The following is a 27,631-nucleotide window of genomic DNA, read 5'->3' on the forward strand; positions in this document are numbered from 1 at the left end:
TCAGCACCGAAAACGGCCAGTATCTTGACTCACCGGACGCTGTCGGGGGTAAGTCAGTGTGGATGCACGACACTGCTCACGGGGATGCCATACAGATTCATATCAAAAAATCCAAACTATCCCTTTAAAGAAAGCGCCAAATGCTGAGAGCTAGGGCTGTTTGATTACGAAATAAATCATCACGATTATTTTTGATCAATATTGAAATCACAGTCATTAAAGTAGTTATTTTTTTGTTACACGATGCATTTATTCAGCATTTCTCTCTCAAAAAGAAAACAAACAAACAAACAAACAAAAACACTTAACACACTGTTATTGATAATTTTGTCAAAACTTTCAAACTGAAAATAAATATAAGCCTCGTTGTACCTCGTTTTGAAATGTATAAAACATAAAATGAATTAAATTGAACATGAAATAAGACAGAGAAAAACACAAATGTCTCCAAAATAAACTATATGTCTGCAAAAAAAAAAATCTAAAAATAATCTGTATAAAAAATATCCAATCCAATTAATATAAATGACTTGCACAGCCGTACTGAGAGCTGATTCCTGTCGTGTTGGTGCCCACTCTGCTGCACTTTGTTGTGTGGAAAAGCTATTCCAAAGTCATCTCATGCAAATGGATCCTTGCAATTTATGAGCGCTAGGAACCATTTGGCAGATTTAAATAGGCCTCCCTACTTTTTCTTTTCATGGTTCAAAAAATCATCTTTAATTCAAGTCATTTTCATTTGCCAAGATGTTACTTTTTGCAGTGCATCCGGTCATGATTTGGTTTGGTGGTTCTGTACGTTTGGGAGCTGTCAAAATCATGAAATTGTACTAAGGAAGAAGAAGAAGAAGAAGAAGAGGAGACATTTTTGTTCACTGACTTGACCTGGTGTGGACAGACCAGGCTCCAGTTTCTGACATAGAACCAAATGTAATTCCCCCCATGTGTGGTGTCCTGTGGAAAAGAGTTGGTGAAATGATAAGTGTTGTAACAAAGGGATGATGGTAGTGAAAGATTCTTGTACAAAATGTTGGAAAATGAAGTTTGATTTGAAGTGTTTTTCTAATGAGACGCTGTGATTCCTCATTTGTCCGGACGTGGTTCAGTGTAGAGAAGGTTTCTGCGGTGACTCCATCCGCTGGGACTGGCCGTGGATAACTCCTCACACTTAGGGTGACCAGAATTTCAAAATAAAAACGTACCTGTTTTTTTCGTGGTTGGTAATAATAAAATTGTGAAACGAGTGCATAATTAAGGAAAATTGTTCTGTAGAGACCATTCAGGACTAACATGTGAGTCAGTATAGGCGAGTTTCATTGTTGACAAAAGCGCGCGTTGAATTATTTTGGCCGGCGGCAAGAAACACTAATTCAGCATGACGGACGGAGCGAAAAAGCACGTAAAGGCAGTGTTGGGAAGGTTACTTTTAAAATATATTCCCCTACAGATTACAGATTACACACACCAAAATGTAGTTTGTAACGTAATCCATTAAATTTCTTAAAGTGAGTAACGTAATCTGAATACTTTGGATTACTTGATTTGCGGTAGAGAAGCAAAGACAAGAATATCGTAATATAAGATGTTTTGTCTGCTAAAAGAAAATAAAAAGCCCAGACTTTCCTTAACTGTATTAAAAATATTATTGATAGAAGAGGAGGAGACATGTCCACACAGTCCTGGTTTAGTCCTGGTTTAGACCTGGTTTAGTCCTGGTTTAGTCCTGGTTTAGATCTAGTTTAGACCTGGTTTAGTCCTGGTTTAGTCCTGGTTTAGACCTGTTTTAGTCCTGTTTTAGACCTGTTTTAGACCTGGTTTAGATCTTGTTTAGACCTGATTTTACTCCTGTTTTAGTTCTGGTTTAGACCAGGTTTTAGACCCAGTTTAGATCTAGTTTAGATCTAGTTTAGACCTGGTTTTAGTCCTGGTTTAGACCTGTTTTAGACCTGGTTTTAGACCTGGTTTAGACCTGGTTTAGTTTCCTGCAATGAGTGGAATTACCGAAAAAAAAAAAAGTGGGGGTGTAGCCCAAAATGTAAAAACAGGAAAATAGCGCCGTGTAATCCATTTATTTCAACAAAGTAACTGTAATCCAATTACCACTCATTGAAACAGTATCTGAACAGATTCTGAGTAACAGAATCTGTTACTCCCCAACACTGCGTAAAGGGTATTGATCCCGGTTATTTATCCACTCTAACGGCAGAGGACCGAAGACGATTTGACCAGAAATTGGTCATAAGCATCGACGGACACCAAATCACCCTTTTCAACCCCTACAAAGCCTGGACCAAACCAAATTACTGGTCAGAATTGCCAACTACCTGGCCAAATATTCACTTCAGGCGATATCCACATTGACTTGGTGGAAACTCCTGGGCCATTCACAGCAGAAAAGATGAAAGCCTCCAAGAGTCTCGATGCGTTGTTGAACTTGTTGGAGTCCACGGTTTGCTCGGATCTTCTACGTTTGCTCTGCGAATGTTTGAAAGCCATTTAATTCGCTGTTAGCGGTTCTTTTCACTCGGAATACGAAAAAGACATTTTCCTTCTTCCGTGCTTCTATTTGTGCATCCGATAATGCAGCAGGAATTTACCATTATCGGGGATAAATACGCGAGGTTACGCACTGTGTTTGACTGACCTCCGACCAAATTATTTCCCAGCATGCAACGCGGGCTTTTAATAACAATGACATCAGCTGAAACTCGCCTATATTCACATTTTCTTTGTGTTTTGGTCATTTTTAAGCAGCGTTTTACCTAAACAGATGACAATGTATGATTCTCTTTACTGTTGGCAGGGATCAGATTGGTTAAAAATAGGAATAATTAAGCAGAGGCGGAGTTAACAATTTCAGGGCCCTAGACGAACTTTACTTTGGGACCCTCACTGCTTGGGCTCCGCACCGTTTTGTTTTTGGCGAGGAGAAAATTCAGTTTGTCGACTGAACAAAAGTTAGTTTGGTTGAAGACGTTTGGCAGCTCATCCAAGCTGCTTCTTAAGTTCTGGTCAGACGCTGGTGGACACTTCCTTATATCTGTCTGCAGGGAGGAGCTAACTAAGGCTACGCTCAGACTGCAGGGCTTAATGCTCAATTCAGATTTTTTGGTGAAATCCGATGTTTTTGCGAGGTCATTCACATTTCCAAATAAATGCGACTTGTATGTGATCTCCAGTGTGAACAGTAAACCGCCCGAAAGTGTCCTGCATGTGCACTGGAGACACGACGACGTCAACCGCAGTGAGCGTGCTCTGTGTTTACAGAAGTTGTCCAAACATGGACGCGAGCATTGAGCACCTGGAGATTTTAAAGTTCCTCTTGTACTGGAGCCAGAACATGAACAACTTACTTATTTTAAGGAGGAGATTGAGAAGGAGAAGGACGAGGTTTTTGGCCGTGGCGTTTTGTAGGACAGCAGCAGCGACGTCCGTTGAAAGGAACGTGTGGATGCAGAGATGTAGCCAAGAGTGGTGAGTGGCGATGTGCTTTGCTTCAGTGACACGGAGTTCATTAACAATATTCACCTGCTTCAGCACAGAATAGTGAGGCTTGTGGCTTGTTGATAACATGTAGGTCAGATGAATGAGCTTTGGCCGTTCAGAGTGAAGTCACATGTTAAAAGATCAGATATGTATCGGTTTCAGGACCACATATCCAAGTGGCCTGGGTCGCATTTGAAAAAATCGGATCTGTGTCATTCAGACTGTCATTAAAAGATCAGATACAGGTCACATAGAAGCCAAAAAATCGGATTTGGGTGACTTCAGGCTGCAGTCTGAACACAGCCTAACTGAAACTAACACACACACTTTTTTACAGTATGTGTTTGTTAGTTTGGCCTGTTGACCTGTAAAGGGTGTGGGGTCTAATTAGCAAAACAATTCATGGCCATAATGGAGCTTCCACACCTCTGAACCTGACCTGGCTACACCTGTTGTTCTCTTATTTGTTTTGATTTAGGTTTGAGGATGGAGTTGTAGGCCTAACTAACAAACAGAAACTGTAAACAAGTGTGTGTGTTAGTTTCAGTGTAGTGAGCTCCTCCCTGCAGATATAAGGAAGTGTCCTCCAGTCTGACCAGAACTGAAGAAGCAGCTTGGATGAACTGAGAAACGTCTTCAACCAAACTAACTTTTGTCCAATCGACAAACTGAATTTTCACCTCGCCATGGATTCTACCTGGACGACTCAGGAATTCTTCACACTTTTTTTTTTCCTTTTTTTATATATATTTTTATTGTCTATTTGTCCCCATTGTTTTTGAGGCACGAAAATCTTGATTTAAATTATGGTAGATTGGAAACAAACACAGTTGCCTACAACAAAACCAGAACTGAAAGTAGTTTTATTTTTTCTGGTACAATTACATTTTTGTTTACATCAGTTATATATGATTATGATTATGATTATGTTTGAATCAGGGTGAAGCTGACGAGTCCATTGTAACGTGAAAGGGGGATGTTTGACGGTTAAAATAGATTTGACAATCAGATTCTATTTTGGTGGTGTTTTCTTGTTTAAAAGTAAATTACTCTCATTTAATGTCATACTGAGTGAAAATCAAATTGCTCTGAGGCCTCGGCCATTAGAGGCAATTGGTTGGGGGCCCCTCCATGTTCGGGGGCCCTAAGCAACCGCCTACTTTTGCCTAATTGTAGCTCCGCCTCTGCAACTGGATCATTTCTTACGTAAAACTGGGATAAATCACTGGTTTTGGTTAAATCTGTTGGGACAGGGGACACAGAGCTCAACACTGGGACTGTCCTGGAGAAATAGAAACGTCTGGTCCCTCTACTCACACTGCCCTGTCCACTTTTAACGTAAATGCTTCTAAACTGCACGTTCTTTGTTGTGGCACTTCCGATTAAGTGGGAATCTGATTTATTTCAGTGGAGAATTTGAGAAATGTTACACAGCCAGCACCATGGAAAATAATTCAACCTAATTGGTGACAGCGGCAACCTCGGTGACCAATTCTTCCGGAAGAAAGTAAATAAGTCCTAGTGTCTCAAGCCAGTGCCATCAAATGTAAAAAAGAAAAAATAAGTTCCATCAAATGTAAAATGGCGTCTGGACGGAGCTGAAACATCTTGATCACAAACAATGCCCACATGATCACCGCTGCAACCTTCTCTACACTAAACTCCAAATAAAACTTTCCCAAATAACTTCAAGATTCTCCCAAACAAAAGTGCACAAAAACTAAATCATAAAACCCACCAAATAACAACAATATGCATTTTACTTTACAGTACAGCTTTTATTTTTCGGTTGCTGAGAGACATTTCACGTTGTATTATTCATTCACTTCATACTGTGGTGAAAAATTTGGACCGTTACCATGGCGATTAACAATTAAACTGTTCCTTCAAAGGTAGAAAGGTCTCAAAAAGTCCTTCAAAACAGGAATAAGTTGTATTTACAGGTGACATCAGGTCAGTTGCCATGTTGTGTGATAGAAGTACTTTTTTCTACAAACTGGTTATGTTGTTTATTCATGTATTTGTTCATGGGGATCATTTATTTTATTTGAATACATGTGTCATAAAGTATCTGTAAAAGTCTGTTCAAAATCGTCTGGAAACATAATGTGCTGAAAGAAACTGCTCCAAGTGGTAAATGGTGTTGTATTCTGAAGGTTTGGTGATCCAGTATAATGTATTTTGTTTTGTCCCTGTCCTGATCCAGTCTAAGGTGAAGCGATCCGGTTCTTCTGAGTCATTTGGATCGTTATGGCAAAAGACTCAGAGATGATCCTCTTTGCAACATACGGAAATAAAGACGTTCTTCATCCCAGTTTGTCTGGTTTGTTTGGTCAGTGCGTCTATAGAACATTATGTGTTTTCCACGTTAACTTGAAAACAGCAGATTTTAAATAATGACTTTGTTGCAATGTTTTAATGTGAATTAATGTGAATTTGAGTCATTTTCATATTCTGATCCATTGCCTGTTCCATTGCAAGTATATATTTCAATTACAGTGCACTTACAAATTATTTACATAAAAATTACATAAATAAAATACAAATTCTATAGCAAACATAGGAATAATATTTTTTTTTTATTGTAAAAAAAAATAAAAATTAAACATATAAAAATAAAAATAAAATGTGCTCTTCACATTCCATGGTGGTTGGTCTCTCACCCTCATTCAGCTCAGGTCCTCTACCAGAGGCCTGGGAGCTGGAGAGTTCTGTGCAGTATTTTTGCTCTTCCCAGTACTTCACTTTTCTGGACTGAGATGTCTGTAGTTTTTCCCCAGTATCTGCTGTAGTCTCTTCCAGTTTGGGGGTTACAGCCTCGAGTGCTCTGATCACCACAGGCACCACTGATGCCTTCACTTTCCAGACCTTCTCCAGCTCCTCCTTGAGCCCCTGGTATTTCTCTAGTTTCTCATGTTCCTTTTCCTTTTTCCTGATATTACCATCGCTTGGTACTGTGATGTCCATCACCACGGCTCTGCTCTGTTTCTTATTCACCACCACTGTCTGGTTGGTTCATCACTGTTCTGTCCGTCTGTATCTGGAAGTAGAATCAATAATTAAAATAATAATAAAATCAATACATAACAGCAGTACTAAAAAAAAAAATATAGGTAAAAACAATAAATATATAGAATTTTTTTGTGTCAGAGGCAGTTTACTCTTGTGTTGCAGTGATTTCTAAAACTAAAAATGAGCAATTCCTTCTTGAATCTATTAAATAGCAACTTCTGTTTCTTCTATTTTTCTGTTACTACTACATTTATTTTATTTTATTTTATTTTATATTTTTCCTCCCATAGGCCTATATCATTTAGGTTAATGCAATAAAAGCTATTGTTATGGAGAAAGACTTATAATCTATTCATTTGAGCAACAATCAGATCATAGGGAAAAACTAAATCACACTTGCACAGAATACACTGGATAAACATAATATAATATTAAGTAAATTACAATTTACTGATTAAGGATTAAAATTCCAAACTTTATAATCATCTCATCCAATCCACGTTATTTATATAATGTAGCACATTTCATAAACAAAAAAAGTTACCACGGTGCGCACAGTACAGATAAAAAATAGACCAATGTGCTATTATAGTGGAAAAAATACCCAAATACCGAAAAACATAACCCAGAAACCCCCTATTTTCACAAACCTGGCAACCCTGGCGATTACGTCAAAATCCGGCGACGCACGACCGGCGATTTCAGAAACAAACGTGACTTTTGACAGCTGTGGATTATTATCGGTGGATAACGTTGTGTTTATTCATTATCGCAGGGGAAAAGTTGACGTTTCTAAGCCGACATGACGACCTCCATGCCGCAGAAGAAGTTTTACAGACAGCGAGCTCACTCCAACCCCATGGCGCACCACGAGTTCGACTAGTGAGTCCAGTACATGTGTGCGACAACATCCAACGAGTTTAACCAGCACATTATATCAGCAATGATTTATTTTAAGGCATGGTTACAGGATCGTGCATGGGGAGATGGTAGATACTGGGTTGGCAGTGTTTGGATTACAATAACAAACGCTGAAATACAAGGCAGTTATCAAAAACACAAAACCATCAGTGTGACCAGACATCCCTATTTACCCAGGTCAGTCCCAGTTTTGAGTCCTGTGTCCCCTGTCCCAGAAGATTTATCCAAAACCAGTGATTTGGCCCAGTTTTATACAAGAAATGTCTCTGGCGTAACTATTTTTGACCAATCTGATCCCTGCCAACAGTAAAGAGAGTCATACATTGTCATTTGTTTAGGTAAAATACAGAAAAGCTGCTTAAAAATGACCAAAACACAAAGAAAATGTGACTATACTGAATCAAATGTTAGTCATGAATTGTCTCTGCGTAACAGTTTTCCTTAATTCTGCACTCGTTTCATAATTTTATTATTATCAGCCACCAAAAAAACAGGGATGTCCCAGTTTTTTATTTTGAAATTCTGGTCATCCTAACCGGGACAGTCCCAGTTTTGAGTCCTGTGTCCCTTGTCCCAGCAGATTTATACAAAACCAGTGATTTGTCTCCGTTTTATATGAGAAATGTCTCTATTTTTGTCCAGTTTGTTCTAAACCAGGACTACATCAGGTAGGGGTGTGCAAAAATATCAGAATATTGATATATCATATTGTTTAATGTGATGATACAGTATCGATATTGTGGGCTGCTGTATCGATATATCACTAAGAGTATTTTTTGGTGTATTTTACTAAATAATTTTTGTTACAGAGCTACAGTTTTGTTGTTTGTGCAGAGAACAGAAACTTTTGTATGCAGCAAATTTGACATTTTCACAGTTTTCATGATTAAAATGTTTGTGTTTCATATGAACTTTGCACAAGAAGTGGTTTAACTTTTAACATCACAGCCATGATTTAGCCTTTATTTTTTACTGATCCGTACTGAATCGATGTGAAATAAATAATATCGAATAGAAAGTTTACTGTATCGAGGTATGTATCGTATCGACAACTTCTTAATGATACCCAAACTTAACGCCAAGTCTAAACCCGGACTACATCAGGTCTAAACCCGGACTACATCAGGTCTAAACCCGGACTACATCAGGTCTAAACCCGGACTACATCAGGTCTAAAACCCGCACTACATCAGGTCTAAACCAGGACTACAACAGGTCTAAACCCGGACTACATCAGGTCTAAACTTGGACTAAAACAGGACTATCACAATTTTTAACTAAATCAGATCCTCCCCACCAGTAAGAGCAGAAATTGTCATTTGTTTTGCCAAAATACAGAAAACCGTGTTTAAGAAAGACCATAAAGCAAAACAGAAGTTCCTCAGACTGACATGAGAATGTACAATGTATGATGGGAATTATGTAATGAGTGGAGTGTGCAATATTTTATTGTTTGACCCCCTGTGACCCCAGCCCTTTGGGACAACAGATGGAAATTAGCCTTAGACTATAATCCTGTGTATTTACATTCATGTTGTGTCATGTTTGTTCATTAACATGCTCTGTCCCAATCAAATAAATAAATAAAATAAATAAAATGTAACACACTCTTTTCATAATTGTATTTATACTAACCATCCCAACCCGGGTGTGTCCCAGTTTAGAATTTTGAAACCCTAACCATGCTGATAATTGAAATGTTGAAGTAAATGGTCAATGCTGTTCATGGATTTCCAAAACAAATGTTTGCACTGTAGGCCTAATCATTTTTAGTGCTCAGAAAGTTCCTGTTTTATTTGTCTTAAAACTAATACAGCTTGTCAGATTGTCTGTGAACCTAAACAATAAATAAGATACAGATTTGAAATGGTTTTACTCTTATTCTTATTAATTGCATAATCCAATGTAAAAAATTAGGAAATACACTTGGTTGGATTAGACAGCATATTTGACTCTTATTTGATGTCTACCCATTTTTTTCTGTTTTCCTGTGCTTTAGTCCGGTGTGCCCAGAGGAGATGGACTGGGCTGAGCTGTATCCACACTTCTTCAAAGAGAACGCTTCAGATTCAGAGAAGACTCCAAAGGTGGAGTTTGCAGATATCGGCTGTGGATACGGAGGACTTTTAGGTTGGTAATTTACACGGGTATCTCTCAAAACGCACTTTAGCCCAGTTAGTTAGTTTAGTCAGTTAGTTAGTCCAGAACTCCACGGCACGAGTTTTAACAGGAACCAAAAAAACGAGAACATGTCACACCAATCCTTGCATCTTTGCATTGGTTTCCTGTTCGATTTAGAAGTGATTTTAAGATTGTATTGTTTGTTTTTAAAGCTTTGAATGGACGGGTCCCACGGTACGTCTCAGACCACATCCAGATTTACTCCCCCATGCATTCTCTGTGGTCCGAGGGCCAGTTCCAGCTCGTGGTGCCTAAAACGAGACTTAAAATCGGGGGGACAGGGCCTTCTCTGTGGTTGGCCCTAAACTCTGGAACACTCTATCCCCCCGTGTCCCAACAGCCCCAACAGTGGAGAGTTTTAAGTCTCATCTTAAGAAACCATTTTTACTCCCTGGCTTTTAACACTGCATGAGTTGTGTGCTCCTGTGTGTCTTTTATTTATCTTATTTTATTCATTGTTTTATCATTTTTAGCTTTATGCATTTTAACACTTTTTATTTATGATTGACTGTCTTTTATTGTTTTCATTTGTCTGTGCAGCACTTTGGAAACGGTCATGTTTATAAAACGTGCTGTAGAAATAAAGTGGATTGGATTGTGTTGGATTACTTACCTCTTTTTAGCATTACGATCATAGCCATAATATGCCTTCAGATGAATGCATTATTTAAACTACAGTTGTTTTGGTATGCATCAACATTTTTATCATTTATTCAATCACTTAGTGCACTTTGTAACTTTTCTGGTGTAAGGTTCGTTCTTTCTTTCTTCCTTTGCCCTACACTTGTAATGACAAAAGGCTCGTCAAAGCCTTATTCATTCACGTCATTCATTACTACCATTCATACATCTCATTGATGAATGTGAAGGTGGGTGAAGTGTCTTGCCTAAGGACATGTCAGAACTTGGTCCAGTTGATAATCCGTCTAATCTTGTTGTTGGGGGACCTCTGCTCTCACCACTGAGCTGCCACTTCTCGTCTCCATGGAGATGTTTGAGAGCAGAGGTCCATTAAACTTAGAAGCTCTGAATCACGGTAACATCATAATTACATAGTGTCACAGCAGCCACATCACAATTAGAATGTAATTAGCAGAGTGTGTCCATGTCACTTCGTCACTCCAGCCCTGCGGGATGTGCAAACTAAAATGCCGTTGTTCTCTTTGCAGTGGAGTTGTCCACGCTGTTCCCAGATCAGCTGATGTTGGGGATGGAGATCAGAGTCAAAGTGTCCGATTATGTCCGAGATCGGATCAAGGCTCTTCGAGAAGCTGAGCCCGGAAAGTACCAGAACATTGCCTGTATCCGCGGCAACGCCATGAAGTACCTGCCCAACTTCTTCACCAAAGGACAGGTCCGATTTACACAGAGTGCATCAAAACACTGGAGAAGGAATTTCATTTTAACATAAGAGAATATAGAACATGAAGTAAACCCGAATCTCACCCACAGACCGTCTATACTCAAGTGTACACAGCATCTCGATACAGTGCCCTTACGATTCAATATGATATATTTTAAAATTGATTCGATACAGTTCAATAAAAAATAAAGGCTAAATCGTGGCTGTGATACTAAAAGTCTTTGTTAAACCACTTCTTGTGCAAAATTAATATGAAAATAGCCCATTTTAATCATCAAAACTGTGAAAATGACAAATGTGTGACGCAAGAGTTTCCTTCTTCTAAAAAACATCAAACTGTAGCTCTGTAACTAAATAATTTAGTAAAGTACACCAAAAAATACTCTTGACGATATATCGATACGGCAGCCCATGATATAGATACTGTATTAGCAATACATTAAACAATACAATCTCTTGATATTTCGATATTTTTGCACACCCCTGCATGACGGTGTTAGGATTTTCTTATAGTCACAGTATAAAGTGTCAGTGTCAGTGGGGGTGTTCTACATGTACCTGTAAAGATGGAATGTTTAGGAGTTACCATGGTGACACATTGGCAAACACAGTCAAAAAAGTTTTAAGCTTGTTTGACTCAAGAAGAAAAAAAAATTCAGGCTCTGTGATTTTATTTTTTTTTATTTTTCTTTTTAAATCACTGAGCTCGTGATCATTACGACTGTTTAGGTTCTGTTCAGGAGTTTGATCTTCAACAAAAGTGAAAGTGACTAACTGAAATGGTTGGTAGGTAACTTGTGACTGTTATTTGAGGGACTTCTTGAACAGCACAGATCAGCTCACCTGTAGTTCCAGCCAAGTTACTTCTTTATGATCAGGTTGTTTTAAAACTAAATCTAACGTCTAACCAGAGTAACAGAGCTTCTAACAGAGCAGTGCATTCAGTTAACTTCACACTCCCAGGGAATGTTGATGATGTGAGCATTACCGATTGAGCAGAAAGCGTGAGGGCCAGTGAAGATTGGTCTGAGGTCTGCATTAGGCCCCAAGCCCATGGTCTGGAAACCCTGATAATAGAACTGGAGCTATCCAATGAATCAAATTTCAATTACAATCACGTTTATTGCTCTAATTCTGTAATTTAGTAACCGCTTCTCTCTACGCAAATAAACACTGGAATAATTGGCATTTCAGCTATGATTTAAATAATCATGGCTATTTATTTGTGCAGGTGAAGATCAGGCAGTTTTTCTTGACTTCACGCGATGCTTTGATTTGCCTCTTTTAGTGCTTTAACTAAAGTCATGTAATTCTTGTCCCATTTGCCTTTAAGTTGTTTGTTAAACATTGTGTTGTGTAGTTTTTAATGATATTATTTTTCTCTATAAATGGGCAGCTCTCTAATTTTAGGTGATACACTTTTAAAGGCATCAATAATATAACAGCTTTATAGTTACTCCCTTATTGCGTGTGTAAGAGCTCGTAAGCTCTCAAAACTATTCTGTATCTCTGCGTATCTGACCCAAACGGCACTCACAAGACTACACCTGCAGGCGGAACACATGCAAACACTACTATTTATGCAGAAAAAGTACTAGAAAGACAGATGAAACTTGTGAATCAGGAGTTTAATCTGCATTTTTACAGGTAAATACCAAAAAATACCAAATGTTCAGCTAAAGGCCGCCTGATTTAGGCTACAGTTTTCTTCTCCCTGAGTTCAGGGGGGCGTGATCCGACTTTGTGTCTTGTGTCTCGTGACATGTGCGATTTTGAAGCCGCTGCGCTCCTCGTGTGTGTGCCTGTGTGTGTGCCTGTGCGTGTGTGTGCACGTGTGCTCCTCGTGTGTGTGCGCTCCTCATGTGTGTGTGCATGTGTGCGTGTATGCATTTTGTGCGTGTGCTCCTCGTGTGTGTGTGCTCCTCGTGTGTAGTGTCACTGTCAGCTCGTAACCACTAAACATCAGCAATGCTACGGCAACAGCCAATAAAACACAGCGTCAGGCACAGAGGAGTGACGGACATGAAAATATAAAATAGCGAAAATAATGAGAAGACTTTATTAGTCACCTCTCGTAAAGTGGTAAATTTAAATTAAAGCAACTCATTCACATTATCCATAGAAATTGTCCTCCGCAAATTATGACGTCCAGTCCACAAAAGCACAGTATTAATCCAGTTTGAGGCATTCTTTAAAAGTAAAACCGCAAGATAGTTCTTTATGTTTGTCTGTTTACATCCACACAGCGCACGGATTGAGGTGAAGCTGCAGATTCATGATAGTGACTCTACTTCCTGTGGACTTTATCACTAGCCTTTTATGCATCAAAACTCATGTATCTGAAGTATTGCAGCACATTTCACAAATAATAATAACACAGTTTTGACTTGTATCTAAACTAGAAGTGCAGAGCTCTAATCTTTTGAACACTTAAAGTGTCTCAGAGCAAGTGGTTTTAATGTAGACAGGAAATAGCTGATGCGATCGCACTCACAACTTTATATCCTGTGGTCTGCTGACAGATCCCACTGCAGTCTTTGTGATCAGAGATTTGAAGTGTCATAAGATTCTTGTCGTGTCTGTAGTGTGCGCTTTTTGTCACATGTTTATAAGTTGTTTAAGACCAAAAAATCGTGTAGTGCAGACATGTCAAACTCAGGCCCGGGGGCCAAATTTTGCCTGCGATACAATTATATTTGGGTTAGAGCTGCCTACTGGATACAGATAGACTTTATTTGAAATTGTGTTATTATTTTATGTTTTGCTTGTTCTGGATTCAGTGTTTAAGCAAAACTATAATTAAACATTTATTTTAATAAGAAAAGGTTTAATATTACATCTCTAAAGAAGAGAAAACTTGCAGATGTTGTTGAAATTTTTCAATAAATATTTAGTTTGGCCCTCGACTTAGTCCCAGTTTTTGATTTTGGCCTCTGTGAATGTGAGTTTGACAAACTGCTGTAGTGTGCAGCAGCCTTATTCACTCTTTTCTGCCGTTGTCCCACATGAGTCCTTATAATTTAAACAAAATGATAAGTTGACTGGTATAAATTTTGGTCGACTAACACCATCATCAACTTAATTGATTACTGTGATTTCTTGTCCAGGATCCCCCCTTGCGCCCCAAGTCTCCAAACCCCAGTCCTCCCATGAACCTTGGGCTAAACTTGAGGGTGAAGCGAGGTCTTCCACCTTAAGCCCCTCACTAAACCTTAATGCATTACAGTACATGTCAGCTCCATAATCCTCCACATATGTGATGTTTATGGAGCTTTTTCACCCCATGGCTCTAATAACTTTAAACAAAAACTCACTGATTTCTCTCCCTTAAGTATCTCCATGACAAGCCCATCCATCACTACCTGCATATTTCGTACGCCTAATGCCAATTCATAATACTTCCATATTTTCTTTTTACAGTAGAGCTCTATAATGTTACATACAAGCCCCCTTCCACTTCAAACTGTACATGGCAAGCTTCCCAGATCTAAATGAAAAATGCATGCTTGGTTGATCCTTATACGGGTAATTTTAGGTAATTTATTTCAAGCCTGGCTTTTGAAATGAGCCCTACACATTAAGGTAAACATATAAACTAATCCCTGTTCTTGTACAATGGACCCGCAGTTCAGTAATTGCTCATTAAACGTTACCTTTTATAACCTTAAATTAGGCTTAACCCCAAAATCCAAGGCCGTGCCAAGTTTTCCGAGCACTTCCCCCATTATATTTTACATATGGCACGGATTAATTTTAAAGGAATGCTTAATAAATCGAGAAATACATTCGCACAAAAGCGCCATTGACGGGTACGCGCAGCTTTGCATAGCCCGTTAGCCAATTAGCAGCGGTAATCTTTTGACTTCGGTAGATTACATCGCGTGGACTGAACCGGGGTCAAGTTGGGCATTGAAGTTCACCTCAAGTAGCCCAGCGCGGGGAGATGAAGTAGTAAAAGTACACAAGGGAGTGATTACTGTACCCATGACGTGTTTAAGCCATACATTATATAGATGTTTTTTAATCGAATAAGGCCCTTTATTTGTACAGCATGTGCACAGGCAGCGGGCCAAGTCGAGCAGCTTTCCAGATGCACGGAGCCGAGACCGGACAAAAGTGTGTAAAAGTGCTGTTATTTCAGGTCACTCTATTAAAGTACGTTTTTACTTTACATTGAAAAATGTACACTGATTATTTGAGCAATTGCTGACTCTACAGTTCATAGGGTGGCCAGATTTTCAAAATAAAATACTGGGACATGCCTGGTTTGGGTTGGTTGGTAATAATACAATTGTGAAACGAGTAATTACGTAATTAAGAAAAACTGTTACGCACTCGGCACCAATGTGAGTCAGTATAGTCACATTTTCTTTGTGTTTTGGTCATTTTTAAGCAGCTTTTCTATATTTTACAAGTAACAATGTGTGCCTCTTTTTACTGTTGGTGGGTATCAAACTGGCCAAAAATAGGGACACATTACAGAGTCCTGCACCGGGTCTGGAACTTTAAAACTGTGAACGTTCTGGAATTTTTTTCTCAAACAATGATGGTTATATGTAGGGAGCTGTATTCAAACCGCAGACAAATGCTTTACAACTGAGCTACTGTCAACCTGTTATCAATAAACTCTGTCATCACAAAGGAGACACATTTATGGTCAGATCTATGGAGAAGCAAGCCTGCACACAGTAAGAACTTCTGTTTTTGAGCTATAAAACACCCGTAATTGAATAAATGCGAGGCAGACATGTAGCGTGGAACATTCCATGCAAAGAAAAGAAAAGAAAAGAAAAGCAGTGTTTATTATTCAATATGGCATAAATGGTTTGAATATCGTAATGAAATCTAGTTGGTTTGTGCTGCTCTATTTAAGCACGCATGCAACTGTGTATCATTCCAGAGACATATTTTCATGCAAATGCGTGCTAAATACTTTGCCAACTGTGCTTGTGTTTGTTCTACTATTGAGGAAAACCTTCCATAGACATAAAGTAACCAAAAAAAAAACCCCTATGTACATTTACATAGAAGTTTACAAAAGAAACCAGAATTTTACAAAAGTTACGAAACCCCAGTACGAAACCCCAGTACGAAACCCAAGACTAAAGACTAAATGAAACCCAGGACGAAACCCCAGGACGAAACCCCAGGACGAAACCCCAGGACGAAACCCCAGTACGGAACCCAAGACTAAAGACTAAATGAAACCCAGGACGAAACCCCAGTACGAAACCCCAGTACAAAACCCCAGTATGAAACCCAGTACGAAACCCAAGACTAAAGACTAGATGAAACCCAGGACGGAAACCCAGAACGGAAACCCCAGGGCGAAACCTCAAGACTAAACCCAGGACGAAACCAGCACAAAAATAGGACAGAACCAGGACTGAAACCGATGCAAATCAGACTAGGGAAACACCCCAAGAGATTTATAAGGTATCAGTTCATCACAGATTAACAGACACCTTTACAGTTTGTCTGTATAACTTTACGTATCTACTGTAGTGTTGAGTTTGACCCAACTGTGTTCATGACCCGTTTTTATAAGCAGGGAAGTGGTCGCCCACCCAGCACAGTGTCCTAATGTATTTCCAATGCGTCTTCTTCCTTACATGCATGGACTGTTGAACCAGCCCTTTCTCAAACTTAAAAAAATATAGCTTTTTCTTCACAAAATCATCTTTAAGTAAAGGATTTTCCACTTTCTAACTGCTCCCCTCGGGCTGTAGTCTTCCCTAGTGATTAGACCATATCTTTCTGTCTATTCCTGACATTATTTATTTAAGCTAGTAAAAAACCTACAGCTTGGGGCGTTTAATGTAATAGCCAGGCTACTATCACTGGGGCCTGCTCCCGTGCACTTGTCGATGTATGGAAACTTTACGGGGGAAAAGTCTTGGAGGGATTTTCCGACCACTGCAGAGCGATGACATTTTAAAAGGTGGAATATGTCACTTTTCTGATGGGGGGTCTGCTACCTGCTTGTCTCCATGTGGATGTTATTGCTTTATAGACTTGTCAAAAGTATCAAATATGAAAGAAAGTACAATGATATACTGTTGAAAATAACATTCTAATGTCTAAAGATTGTTTTTTATTATCGTCGTGGTATCGGAATCTGTATTGGGGTCAAGCAGAAGTAAACAACAAGGCCAAAAATTCAAGTTAATGCATCTGATATAAAAATGTATTCAACAGATACATATGTACTCTAGTTTATGAAACTGTTTACCTTTTTTCTGTACCATTTTTGGTTCTAAAGTTACATACGTTTTAAACAGACCATGTATGAAACATGGAACAAAAATTATTTCTCAAATTTCAAAGACCTGCAAATCATGTAAATAAATGGATGTATTTCATCATATCTTGTGTTATTATATTTGAACTGTTGATGAAGGTACATGATTAAAAAATAAATAAATGTATTTAAAATGATAAAAATTTGCTTGGAAGGACTGACATATTTTATAGAAATAGTTTCCTTTCATTTTGAAGTAATATTAAAGTATTGGAAAGAAAAAATCATGCACCTTCTACTTGCTTGAACAATTTTTCCTCCGTTACCATGACCTTTCTTAATAAAAAATCTCATGACTCAAAAAGTAAGAGGTTTTTCAACCTAATCTTGTACCATATGGTAGAAAACTATATGAAGCAAATATTCAAACCAGTTTGTTAAGGATATGTAAGTGAGAACCGCTAGTTATCACTGTTTGTATTTATTGCCCAAAAAGTGCTGCATATTTCATTCCCTCCGTTACCAACATGAGTTTTAAAATTTTTGGCAAAAACTTGAAAGAATATCACAGGTTTAACTTTACCCTGTTGGAGTGTTAACTCTTTCCTACATTCTAATACCTTACTTATTTCAATAGTCCCTCTAGTTTCTGAATAAGAGCTATTTGAATGTAAAAAATCTGCCCCTGTTTCCCTTCATTACAGCTTGACCGGACAAATTGAGTATCAAGATTCCGGTGACACTTTAGTTTAGGGACCACATATTAATCGCTAACTAAGTGGTAATTTATATGCTTATTTGCTCTTACTTAGCTATTAGTTGGTATTTATCAAACACTTATTAAAGCTTATTAAGATTTCAGACTCAAAAACATCTATTGTAATCTCCAACAGTTCATGGCTTAATACTTACAAAATACATCCTTAGGCAAAAATGCATCGAAATTACTTTATAAATACTAACAGTGTTATGCAAGTTCACACTTTTCATGAACTAGTTCAAAATTCAGTTCACACATTTTCAAAGTGAACTGTTCATGTTCATAGTTCATAAATTTAATTCTGAACTAGTTCAAAGTTCAGTTAATTTTATTTTTAGGTGAGATATGTAAATGAAAGGCTGAACTTATTTTTCAAACTAACTTATGACTAAACGGTGCATATATCACGTTGGAGATGGTTCATGTTTTCAGAGATCAGACGTGTGCAGGTCAAGCTCAGCTCTTTAGTTCAGTCATTTCACTCAATTTATTTATGTTGTGATGAAAAGACTGAAAATTGTTTGTGTTTTGGACGCATGTGCACTCAACTTTATGTTGCAGTAACCAGGATACTGTGTTTACATGCACCATGACGAAATCAGGATACTCAAAAAACCTGATCATACCCAGGACACTGATGTGCATGTAAGAGCATTCAGTGAGTGGTACAGTGATCTCTAAGGAGGTGCCTGAGCTGAAATGTGGGACCGTGAGGCTGCAACTCTAGTGTTTGCTCTGTCAGATGCTGCCTCGTCTCACACAGCAACCTACATTCAGTTTGTCGATTAAAAATGAACGTGATTGATGAAATTGTTAACGATTGATTAGTCGACTAATCATGCCCATCCTTACTTCACACTACATTACCCAAGATGCATTGCACACACAAGCGCAAGTGAGTAACAGCGCAACATGCAGTTTAAAAAGTGCGGGCAGACTTTTTCACTCGACTCAACAGGTAAAAACTAATTCCAATGTTTAATTGAAGCCCAACAGTGATGTCGTTCATCTCACGTAATCTGAACAAATTCAGGTTCAAGTTCTTGATTTACAAATGGGTTGCATTCAGTTCAAAGTTCACTGAAAAATGAATGTGTTCAATGAACTTATTCATGTACAACACTGCTAAACATATGTAATTAAGCACTTATTATGCATTTGTCTGTTAGCTAGCTGTTAAGAAGTGGTCCCTAAACTAAAGTGTTACCAAAATTTCTTAGGATGGAAATTATTTGAAATGTTTATGTGTTAAGTTGTCACACTATTTACCAGAAATGTTCCACAGTATGGCATTACACGTATTTATATTGTATTTATTCAGTTACATGTGTTACTTATGTCTAAAAAATACCTCCAGAGAACACTGTAACTTTGCCTGATGGTGTCACACACTTGTTTCCATGGAGATGAGTTTAATGACACTCGGACCTGCAAAAAAAATGCATAACAATCCTTTTAAAGTGCTTTTTATTGGTTAAAAATAGAAGGTTTGTGTTTTCAGATGCTGTGCTGCTTTGACAGTTTCTTTTTTTTTTTTTTTTTTATGTCTTACAGCTCAGCAAGATGTTTTTCCTGTTTCCGGATCCACATTTTAAGAAGAACAAGCACAAATGGAGAATCATCAGCCCCACTCTGTTGGCTGAATACGCGTACACTTTGAGAATTGGGGTACGTATATGTTCTGTTTTTTGTGTGTCCAGGTCATAGACTGTATATAAATGGATATAGTGTTCCAAATATTGCTCTTCTGGCTCCATCAACTCCATTTGACTTTATGTTCATATTAACATGCTGTACTTGATCCTGGTGTTTTTATTTTGCTATTTTGTCCATAAATAAATTCCTTTTCCTAATGTGGAACTTGTTTTTAATTCGCTCCAGGGGTTTCAAAATGGCCACCCATTTAAGTCAATGGGCCGAGCTCAATGGTGCATGATTCCAGATTCGCCTTTAGCCCGGCGAGAGACTTCCGGTGGCTGTGGGCCAACCGAGCATGCGCAGTAGTGCTCTTTTCTCACGCGGACACACGCCAATGCACGTGAGCGCATGCACGGAGCGCAGTCTCATGTATCACGCTATCACTTTGACCAATCATAGCGAGAGGAGCGAGAGCAGAGCAAAGCCGGAGCTAACAATTTTATAAAGCATTTTTTAAGACAACTGAAGGATTTTGATATAAAAATAGGTAAAAATTGACACAAAATTCAACATTTTTGAAAGTTGTAGGTGCCCTGTCAGCCGAACACCCTATCCAGTTATTTTAATAGATCCATGATTCGCTTCTATGTCTGCTAGCCTCATGAGCTTCATTTGCCTAGAGCCAAACACTGTGGGAGATGTCACACTCCCTTAGCCCACTTCTTTATTCAGTCTATGGTCACGGTACACTATTTGTGGGCAGATGCAATGGCACACCACTCACTAAAAAGGATTTTTTCAGAAATGGCCACAAGGTTTTAGCTATATTATTGGTACTGTGTAAAGATGAATAGATATTTTAGTAGTCAACTAGTCGACTAGATAGATTCGACTATTGGACTAGTAAACGCAAATGTAATGTAAATTTAGATTTAAAAAAAAAGTTGTTACCCAAATAAAGGTCAAAATATGTTGACAGGCAGCTTCAAAGGAGTTTATTAATTGCAGCCGCCCTATAGTTGACTCTAAAAATAATCACAGTTGTATGTTGATGATTGTAATCTGATTCCTCCAGGTTCAGCTCAGAACACACGTCTCTATAGCTGCTCTACTGTAAGATCCAATCCTCAGACAGTTTGAAGTGAATGAGCCTGAGACCACTTGAGTTCTGTGCTCTAACACTTGAGAAGAGCAGATTAACAACACGATTAGAGTCTAAACAGTTCTCACACAGCCACAAATCAGCTCAATATCCATTAACCTACAGCCACAGTAAATCTGCAGCTCCAGTGTCCTTAGACTCAGGTCAGGAATTACACACACCCACAATGCACACAATTAACTCCTTATTGAACCGTAAAAAGAAGTGTGCTGTGCAAATGAGAAGATTTTTTGTTTTTTTTAATCCACTGTGTTGAAAGAAGATTTAATCTTGTATTCAAATTTGCCTGGTATTTAGTGAAAAATTATCACACATACAATTTATCGTCATTATTTGTAAATGATGATAGTTATGACATTTAAGGAACTGTATGTAGCCTGTACTCTTACAGACTCAAAAAAAGGTAAAAAAAAAGAAGTCCCAACTGACCTTGCCTTAACCTGCTGATATAGGACACATACAAGTTCATTCTCTGTTTATGTTCAGGCCTCATGTGAAAGCTCAGAACCTCCAGAATTCCCTCCCTGAGCTGCAGAGGCTGCACTAGCACTGACTCATTGACTGTAGGTGCTGGGGTTTAGGTAGTGACCGTTCAGATCAGAGAGAGGCATTGTTTGTTAATTTGAGAGTCATTTTAACACAATCTGACCATAATGACTTTAACCACAGCAGGAGCCCTGATTTGTGCTGTTAAACAAATCAGGAACGCTTGTATTGACCATAGACTCCTGAAAATGTTTTTTTCATGAAGGGGACAATGAGTGGAGGATGAGAGTGAAGGGGACGATGCGAGGATCGACTTCACACTAGGACTACTGCTGTTAGGGAATTTCTCCTGCGGTGCGATATAGTGGCTCAACAGCGCGGTATGTGGTGTTACCGCACGCCCTCCCCCACCCCACATCCTCCGGAGTGACAATATTTCTAGCTCTGAAAACTCTCCCCAATGATGCGCTTGTTGTGCAGATGCACATGTACCTTGGTTCTTGTGTGTATATAGCATGTGTAGCGTGGGAGAAGTAACATTTGGCTTTGGAACAAGTGCCGCTGCATCTCTCCAGCTCTCACTGTGGCAGCTCGGGTCAGAGTCCTGGACTGGCTAAGGTACCTGCGGACTTAAGAGAGAGAGCCCCTAGCACGAGCACGCAATCGGGTGACGGTCGCATTTAAATCCACGGCTGAGTGGAGCTCTGCGCCGGTCCTTTCGCCTACGGTCACCTGACGTCTTTGCGGGTGCACCTTAGTCCTGGGTTAGTCCTGGGTTAGTCCTGGGTTAGTTCTGGATTATCACGAGCATGGGCGGTAACGGGTGAAACGTCTGGGTGGGTGTGGGTCTCTAAAAATGGACCTGCGCAGGACTCTGGATCGGGTCACGTGGTCACGTGCTGTGATCGCGGTGGCCCAACATGCACCGCGGTGGACCTCTTAGTACCGCGGTTATTGTGACAGCCCTATTTCACACTTCTCATCCTCTCGTCGTCCCCTTCACTCTCTTCATCCTCTTGTCGCCCCCTTCCCTCTCCTCATCCTCTCATTGTCCCCTTCACTCTCTTCATCCTCTCATCGTCCCCGTCGCTCTCTTCACCCTCCCATCTCCTAAATGTCATTTAATCAGCCACTCCTTCATCGCGGTGTCTTCTGCCAGGATCTGAGCACCAAAACTAACTCACTATCGTTCAAAAACATCTAATACTTTCTGCGTGTTTGTGCCAGAGTCTCCCCGGGTTGAAACATGTCTGGATTTAGTGAGCAGGGCTTTACGTGCAGACTGTGGCCGCTGAATGTGTGTCAGCATCAGTTTTCTGTGAATCCTGATTCTAGTGAAGTTATCAGCAGTACTAAAGTAAACTTCAGAGCGCAGGTCACTGGCCTCTGTGGCTCTGGATATTTTTATCTCTGTCCTCGCGCTTTGCTCTGTGGAGGTGGTGACATGGGCAGAACACGTTGGAACTTTTGACACAATTTAAAGAGAATTGACCAAAAAACCTGGTATAATGTGTAATGATTGACGGTGATGTTTGGTGAGTAAATATGGTTTTGTCTGGGCATGCAGGGGCTGGTTTACACGAACACAGACGTGGAGGAGGTGCATCTCTGGATGGTCAAACATTTCACCGAACACCCGCTGTTCACCAGAGTCTCAGAGGAGGACCTGGTATGTAAAGGATGTGAAATGTTAAATGTCAGTTGTTAAAGGGATGGGTGATGAACAAAAAATAAATAGATTCTTATAATACAGTTATAGAAATGGGAATAGCAACAATATTGAGATTCATATTGTTTTCTTTTATTAAACTTAACCAATTTGTGGAAAGAAATATGATTGTAGGATACATCTAGAGCTCACTGACAAAAATAGCCCATGAGCATATTAATATTATGTCCCAAATCCTGGGATACAACTGTCTTATAACTTAGGTCTACAAGTGTATTATATTGTATTAATATATTCTCTTAAAATCATGCCCAAATAGTTGCTTTTCTTCATTCTCAGTATATTGACAGCATATATTGCAGCTGCAGAGGCTGTACCAGCACTGATTCATGATTGGTGCAGGTGCTGGGGTTGAGGTAGAGACCATTCAGATCAGAGAGACATTTTAGGTTTAAACCAACTGGATTTCAGTATTTAAACTGGCAACTCAAATGAACAACTCATGTGAGGTTCATTCTGCTTTCTGATCAGATAAACAAACAACATGTCTAATGTTTTTATAATTGTAAATAAATCAGCTTAAAACTGTTCATTTATTAATGAATTGAACATGTCTACCTCAGGGACACACAGTTGTGTTTTGTTATATGTATGTATTTTAAAATCCTTTTTTACAAAGTTCTGTATTTGCTCTCCACAAACATTTCAATGTCATTGTACTCTCTTTTTGTGAAGGCTGATGACATCATCGTGGGTCGCCTGGGCACCTGTACAGAGGAGGGCAAGAAGGTGCTGAGAAACGGAGGAAAAAACTACCTCGCCGTTTTCAGACGAGTCCAGGATCCAAACCAGGATCTAAACTAAGGATTCTTAAGTTCTGTACCACTGACATGTTGTATTATAATGTAAAATCATGTGTACATATTTTCTATATTTCCACTTTTTTATTCACAATATTTGCTGCTTTATGAGCAAATAGTTTGCTTAAATCTTAAGAGTAATAGTTTTTGTTAAATATAAAAAGCCTATCCAAAAATAAAACGCAACAAAATAAAGTGGGTTTGAAATCCTCTCAAAACTTCATTCTAATTCTTTTTCATCAATTTTAAAGCAGACCTAATATGCAGAGTCAACCTTTCAGAGCTTTTAACTATGTTGTATTGTTTGCCTTTCTCATTTATCCTCTCAAAGCTGTATTTGGAGTCATATCTGCATGTTTGAGGAGTCTTTAATCACAAATTTTGCAGGGATGCACCAATACCGAATCAGGAATTGTTTCATAATATCGGTTAAGTTGTTATCCAGGTTGGGCCTTTAACTGATTTTGGCCCAGAACTTTTATTCATATAAAATTTTTCTATAGTGATATGAAAAATAAAAGTTACATAACACAGTTGTATTTCTTGTGTTATAAGTTAACTGTGTTTTAAATAAATGCCATTTTCTGTCCCTACACTGGTATCGGTTAATATTGGGCACTGGCAGATATGTGAAGCCAAAGTATTGATATCGGTATCAGAACTGAAAAAAAAAAAAACTGGATCGGTGCATTCCTAGAATTTTCCAAACATCATATTGCTCATCAGCCCGTGTTTTCATCTTCACCAGCACACACTCAGAGCTCTCTACTTCGTTCTCCAATCTTATTTTCTTGATCAGTGAAACGTGTACGATTTAGCAGCATCGTATTGTCATTTTGGTACAACTGAAAAAAAATCCACTTCTCGCTGGTGTGATGTGCAGCTGTCCACAAGAGTTGCAGTGTTTTTGTTTTGATGATGTTTACAGAGACGTCAGCTCCCTCTGGGAACCAGAGTTTCCCAATACAGAAGACAGCAGACTTGTTTTTTTTATTAAGTTGTCTTGCATGAATGTTGTGAGTTAAACTGTGCAAATAACATAATGATCCATGGGTGTCATAAATTATAAATCTATAACAGACACAAGCACAAAATGTCTTCACACTATTGTAGGTACATAAAACATGTACGTTAATTGAGTCTAGTCACACACTTGAGCATTAATTAGTCCTGCATAGCCTTGTTTTGATCAATTATAATTTTTTATTTGATTTGAATAGGTGGATGGAGACATTACTTGTATAGGGCGCTGTATTCTCCTTCCCACGTTCATGTTAGATTTATAGATTTGTGGAGCTTTGGTTTTACAGTTGTATTTAGTGAGGCGGAGGACAGGATGGAGCAGGTCTGAGGCGCTGCAGGGCACAGACACAGGGAATAACTCTTCAAGCGTTTAGAATCTGTGGAGGAGCTGAAGTCTCCTGATAAGGGAATGTTTAACAAGACATTTCATGCTTTTTAGGATTTAGTAATCAACTATAACCTCCATAGATCAATATTTTTTATCATAAATGGTAATATTGATCTTCCACTGACTTCCTCTTAAGAACCGCAGGACTGAATTTTCTTCATAGACATATGTCTCTGTCGCCAGCAGTGAATTTTCATTGACTTTGGAGATGTACACAGACTCATAATGCAGGATTACTCAACCATGTGTGAATGAATCAAAGGACAACTCCAGGTCTGTTTTTGATGAAGTAACAACATTCTAACATGACTTAAAGCTCAGAAGAGTCCATTCTGTGTAATATAAGAGCTTTAGTCCTATATTAGAAAGTCTAACTTCTCCCAGTTTTAACATATAACACCCCCCTATACGATTTATTTGAGGGAATGCATTCTCTGAAAATGCTGAAATCCTGCTTCTGAAATTGTCCAACATGTTTTGATTTTGGCTTTAGCAGCAAAGCCCCATGAGTCATCTTTTGAACATCATTTTAGCACCAAAACAACATCAAACTCTTGGCTCTAGGCGTTCGGAACCGTCATCATCTCCTGCAATACAGATGCTGCGTTTAGCTTCATGACAGAAGTTGGCGTCAGATCACGGCGTGGGCTCGTTATTGGGGTCAAAGGTTAATCTGATGTTTACAGAGGCAGCAGCTCTTTGTGTGTAAACATAACCCCCCCCCCCCCAAAAAAAAAACATTTACAGTTTAATTCTGTAATCCAGGCACGATCAGAGTCCGTATAGAGCTGTTACATCGAAGGAACAAATCACTGTTTTAGTCGGATTAGAACAGGAATTTCAAATGTGTAAACATCGTCAGCACAACAGAGGGACAGCTCAAGATTGGCAGTTTGCAAATTAAAGTCATTCTACCTGATTTTTTTCCATGTATTTGAGCAAAATGTGTCTTGCTGCAATACGGATATATTCTATAAGCAGCTCTTGAGAGAAAATAAGACCACAGTGTTCTGGCTGCATCTATAAAGCACTTTAATCTCCGATAATCAGGAAGTGCACTGTTAGCAGGCTTGTTGCTGTTGCTTTACTGCGATGGTAAACTCTTAATTAGGATGCAGAATGTGTGAAATTAAGTGAGGGATAACACTGGACCACAGCAAACAGTTTCAAATGAACTGATTTTGCTTGTCACGTGTTTAAGATGGTAAAAGGTACGATGCATTTTCATGAAATAAAGTCACATTTGTCAGTGAATCCTGGGCTGCCAGTGCTAAACCTGCACATAGAGGACACATACATTACTCACTAGGCTGCACAGGCTTCACTAACACTCATTCATGACTGGCTGTAGGTCAGGGGTCACCAAACATTTTTCTCTGGGGGCCACATTGTTGCTCCTGACTGTGATGGGGGCTGGGGTCGTGTCGACCATATAACAGAATTTTTTGACCCTGACGATGCAGATTATATTCTTTAAAAACCACCACACTTTCTTTACATATAAGACAAACTGCTCGGTCCTTAAACTGAACAAAAACATAAGCGGTTGTCCACTGTTCTTTGAAAACTCGGCACTCTCTGACAACTTTGCGTACTTAACACGAGACATTTTGCTGTCCTTAACTACACTACAGAACTCTGCTCAGCTGTCACTGTTTGATTTCAAACTTGTCAGGTGACAAAAATTCTGCAGCAAATTCTGCAGCAAATGTAAATATGTCATATAATTATTTAAATAATATAAATACTTCATATTAATATAATTTTTAATAGAAAAAAATCTACAAAATACATGATGCAGGCATGTTATTATTTGCCAAAAAGTAATTTTAAAAAATAGGTCATGACAACCTTTGAAAATCTGTGTATCATTCGTTCATTTGTGTTTCAAAATAAAAACGAAAATAAGAAAACAAAAAAAAACAAAACAAAACAGTCGTCATTATTTGACTCCAAAAAAAAAAAAAAAAAAAAAAAAAAAAAAAAGAAAAAACAGATAACGATTTGTTTTTTTCAGTTTTTGATTTTGTGTTTAAATGAATAATGGAAAAAACTTTTTCCCATTTCCGTGATTTAAACTGCAATGCTGGACCGCAAACAGACTGAACAAGGCGTGAGACTGGGACCAGACCAGGACTGACACCGGGATCTGGTTTAGTCCTGGTTCAGTCCTGGTTCAGTTCTGGTTCAGTCATGGTTGAGTCCTGGTTGAGTCATGGTTTAGACCTGATTTAGTCATGGTTTAGTCCTAGTGTAGTCCTGTTTTAGTCCTAGAATCAGTTCTGGTTTAGTCTTGGTCCTGGTCTGGTCCCGGTCTCAGTCCTGATCAGTCTACAGGGGCGCACCCCCGGGCCCGTCCCAACACTCCTGGTTCAGTCCATATGCGGCGCAAAAGTTCAGCATCACAGTTTAAGTCACAGAAACGGGAAACAGCCATTATC

At 38.9% G+C, this 27,631-nt stretch overlaps 1 protein-coding gene across 1 annotated transcript; it reads left to right on the top strand.

Moving 5' to 3' along the window:
* The first annotated feature begins 7,163 nt into the window (after window positions 1-7,163).
* Window positions 7,164-23,997, top strand: mettl1 (methyltransferase 1, tRNA methylguanosine). Its single transcript, XM_020937017.2, has 6 exons — window positions 7,164-7,380; window positions 9,419-9,549; window positions 10,770-10,954; window positions 19,519-19,632; window positions 22,818-22,919; window positions 23,655-23,997. Exons 1-6 carry the CDS (start codon window positions 7,301-7,303, stop codon window positions 23,781-23,783), a joined length of 741 nt encoding a protein of 246 aa, XP_020792676.1. The 5' UTR covers window positions 7,164-7,300; the 3' UTR covers window positions 23,784-23,997.
* Window positions 23,998-27,631: the final 3,634 nt, after the last annotated feature.

This window comes from Boleophthalmus pectinirostris, unplaced genomic scaffold (genome assembly GCF_026225935.1).
Source record: "Boleophthalmus pectinirostris isolate CB_2022bp ecotype Guang Dong unplaced genomic scaffold, ASM2622593v1 HiC_scaffold_3, whole genome shotgun sequence".
Classification (NCBI taxonomy): Eukaryota; Metazoa; Chordata; class Actinopteri; order Gobiiformes; family Gobiidae; genus Boleophthalmus; species Boleophthalmus pectinirostris.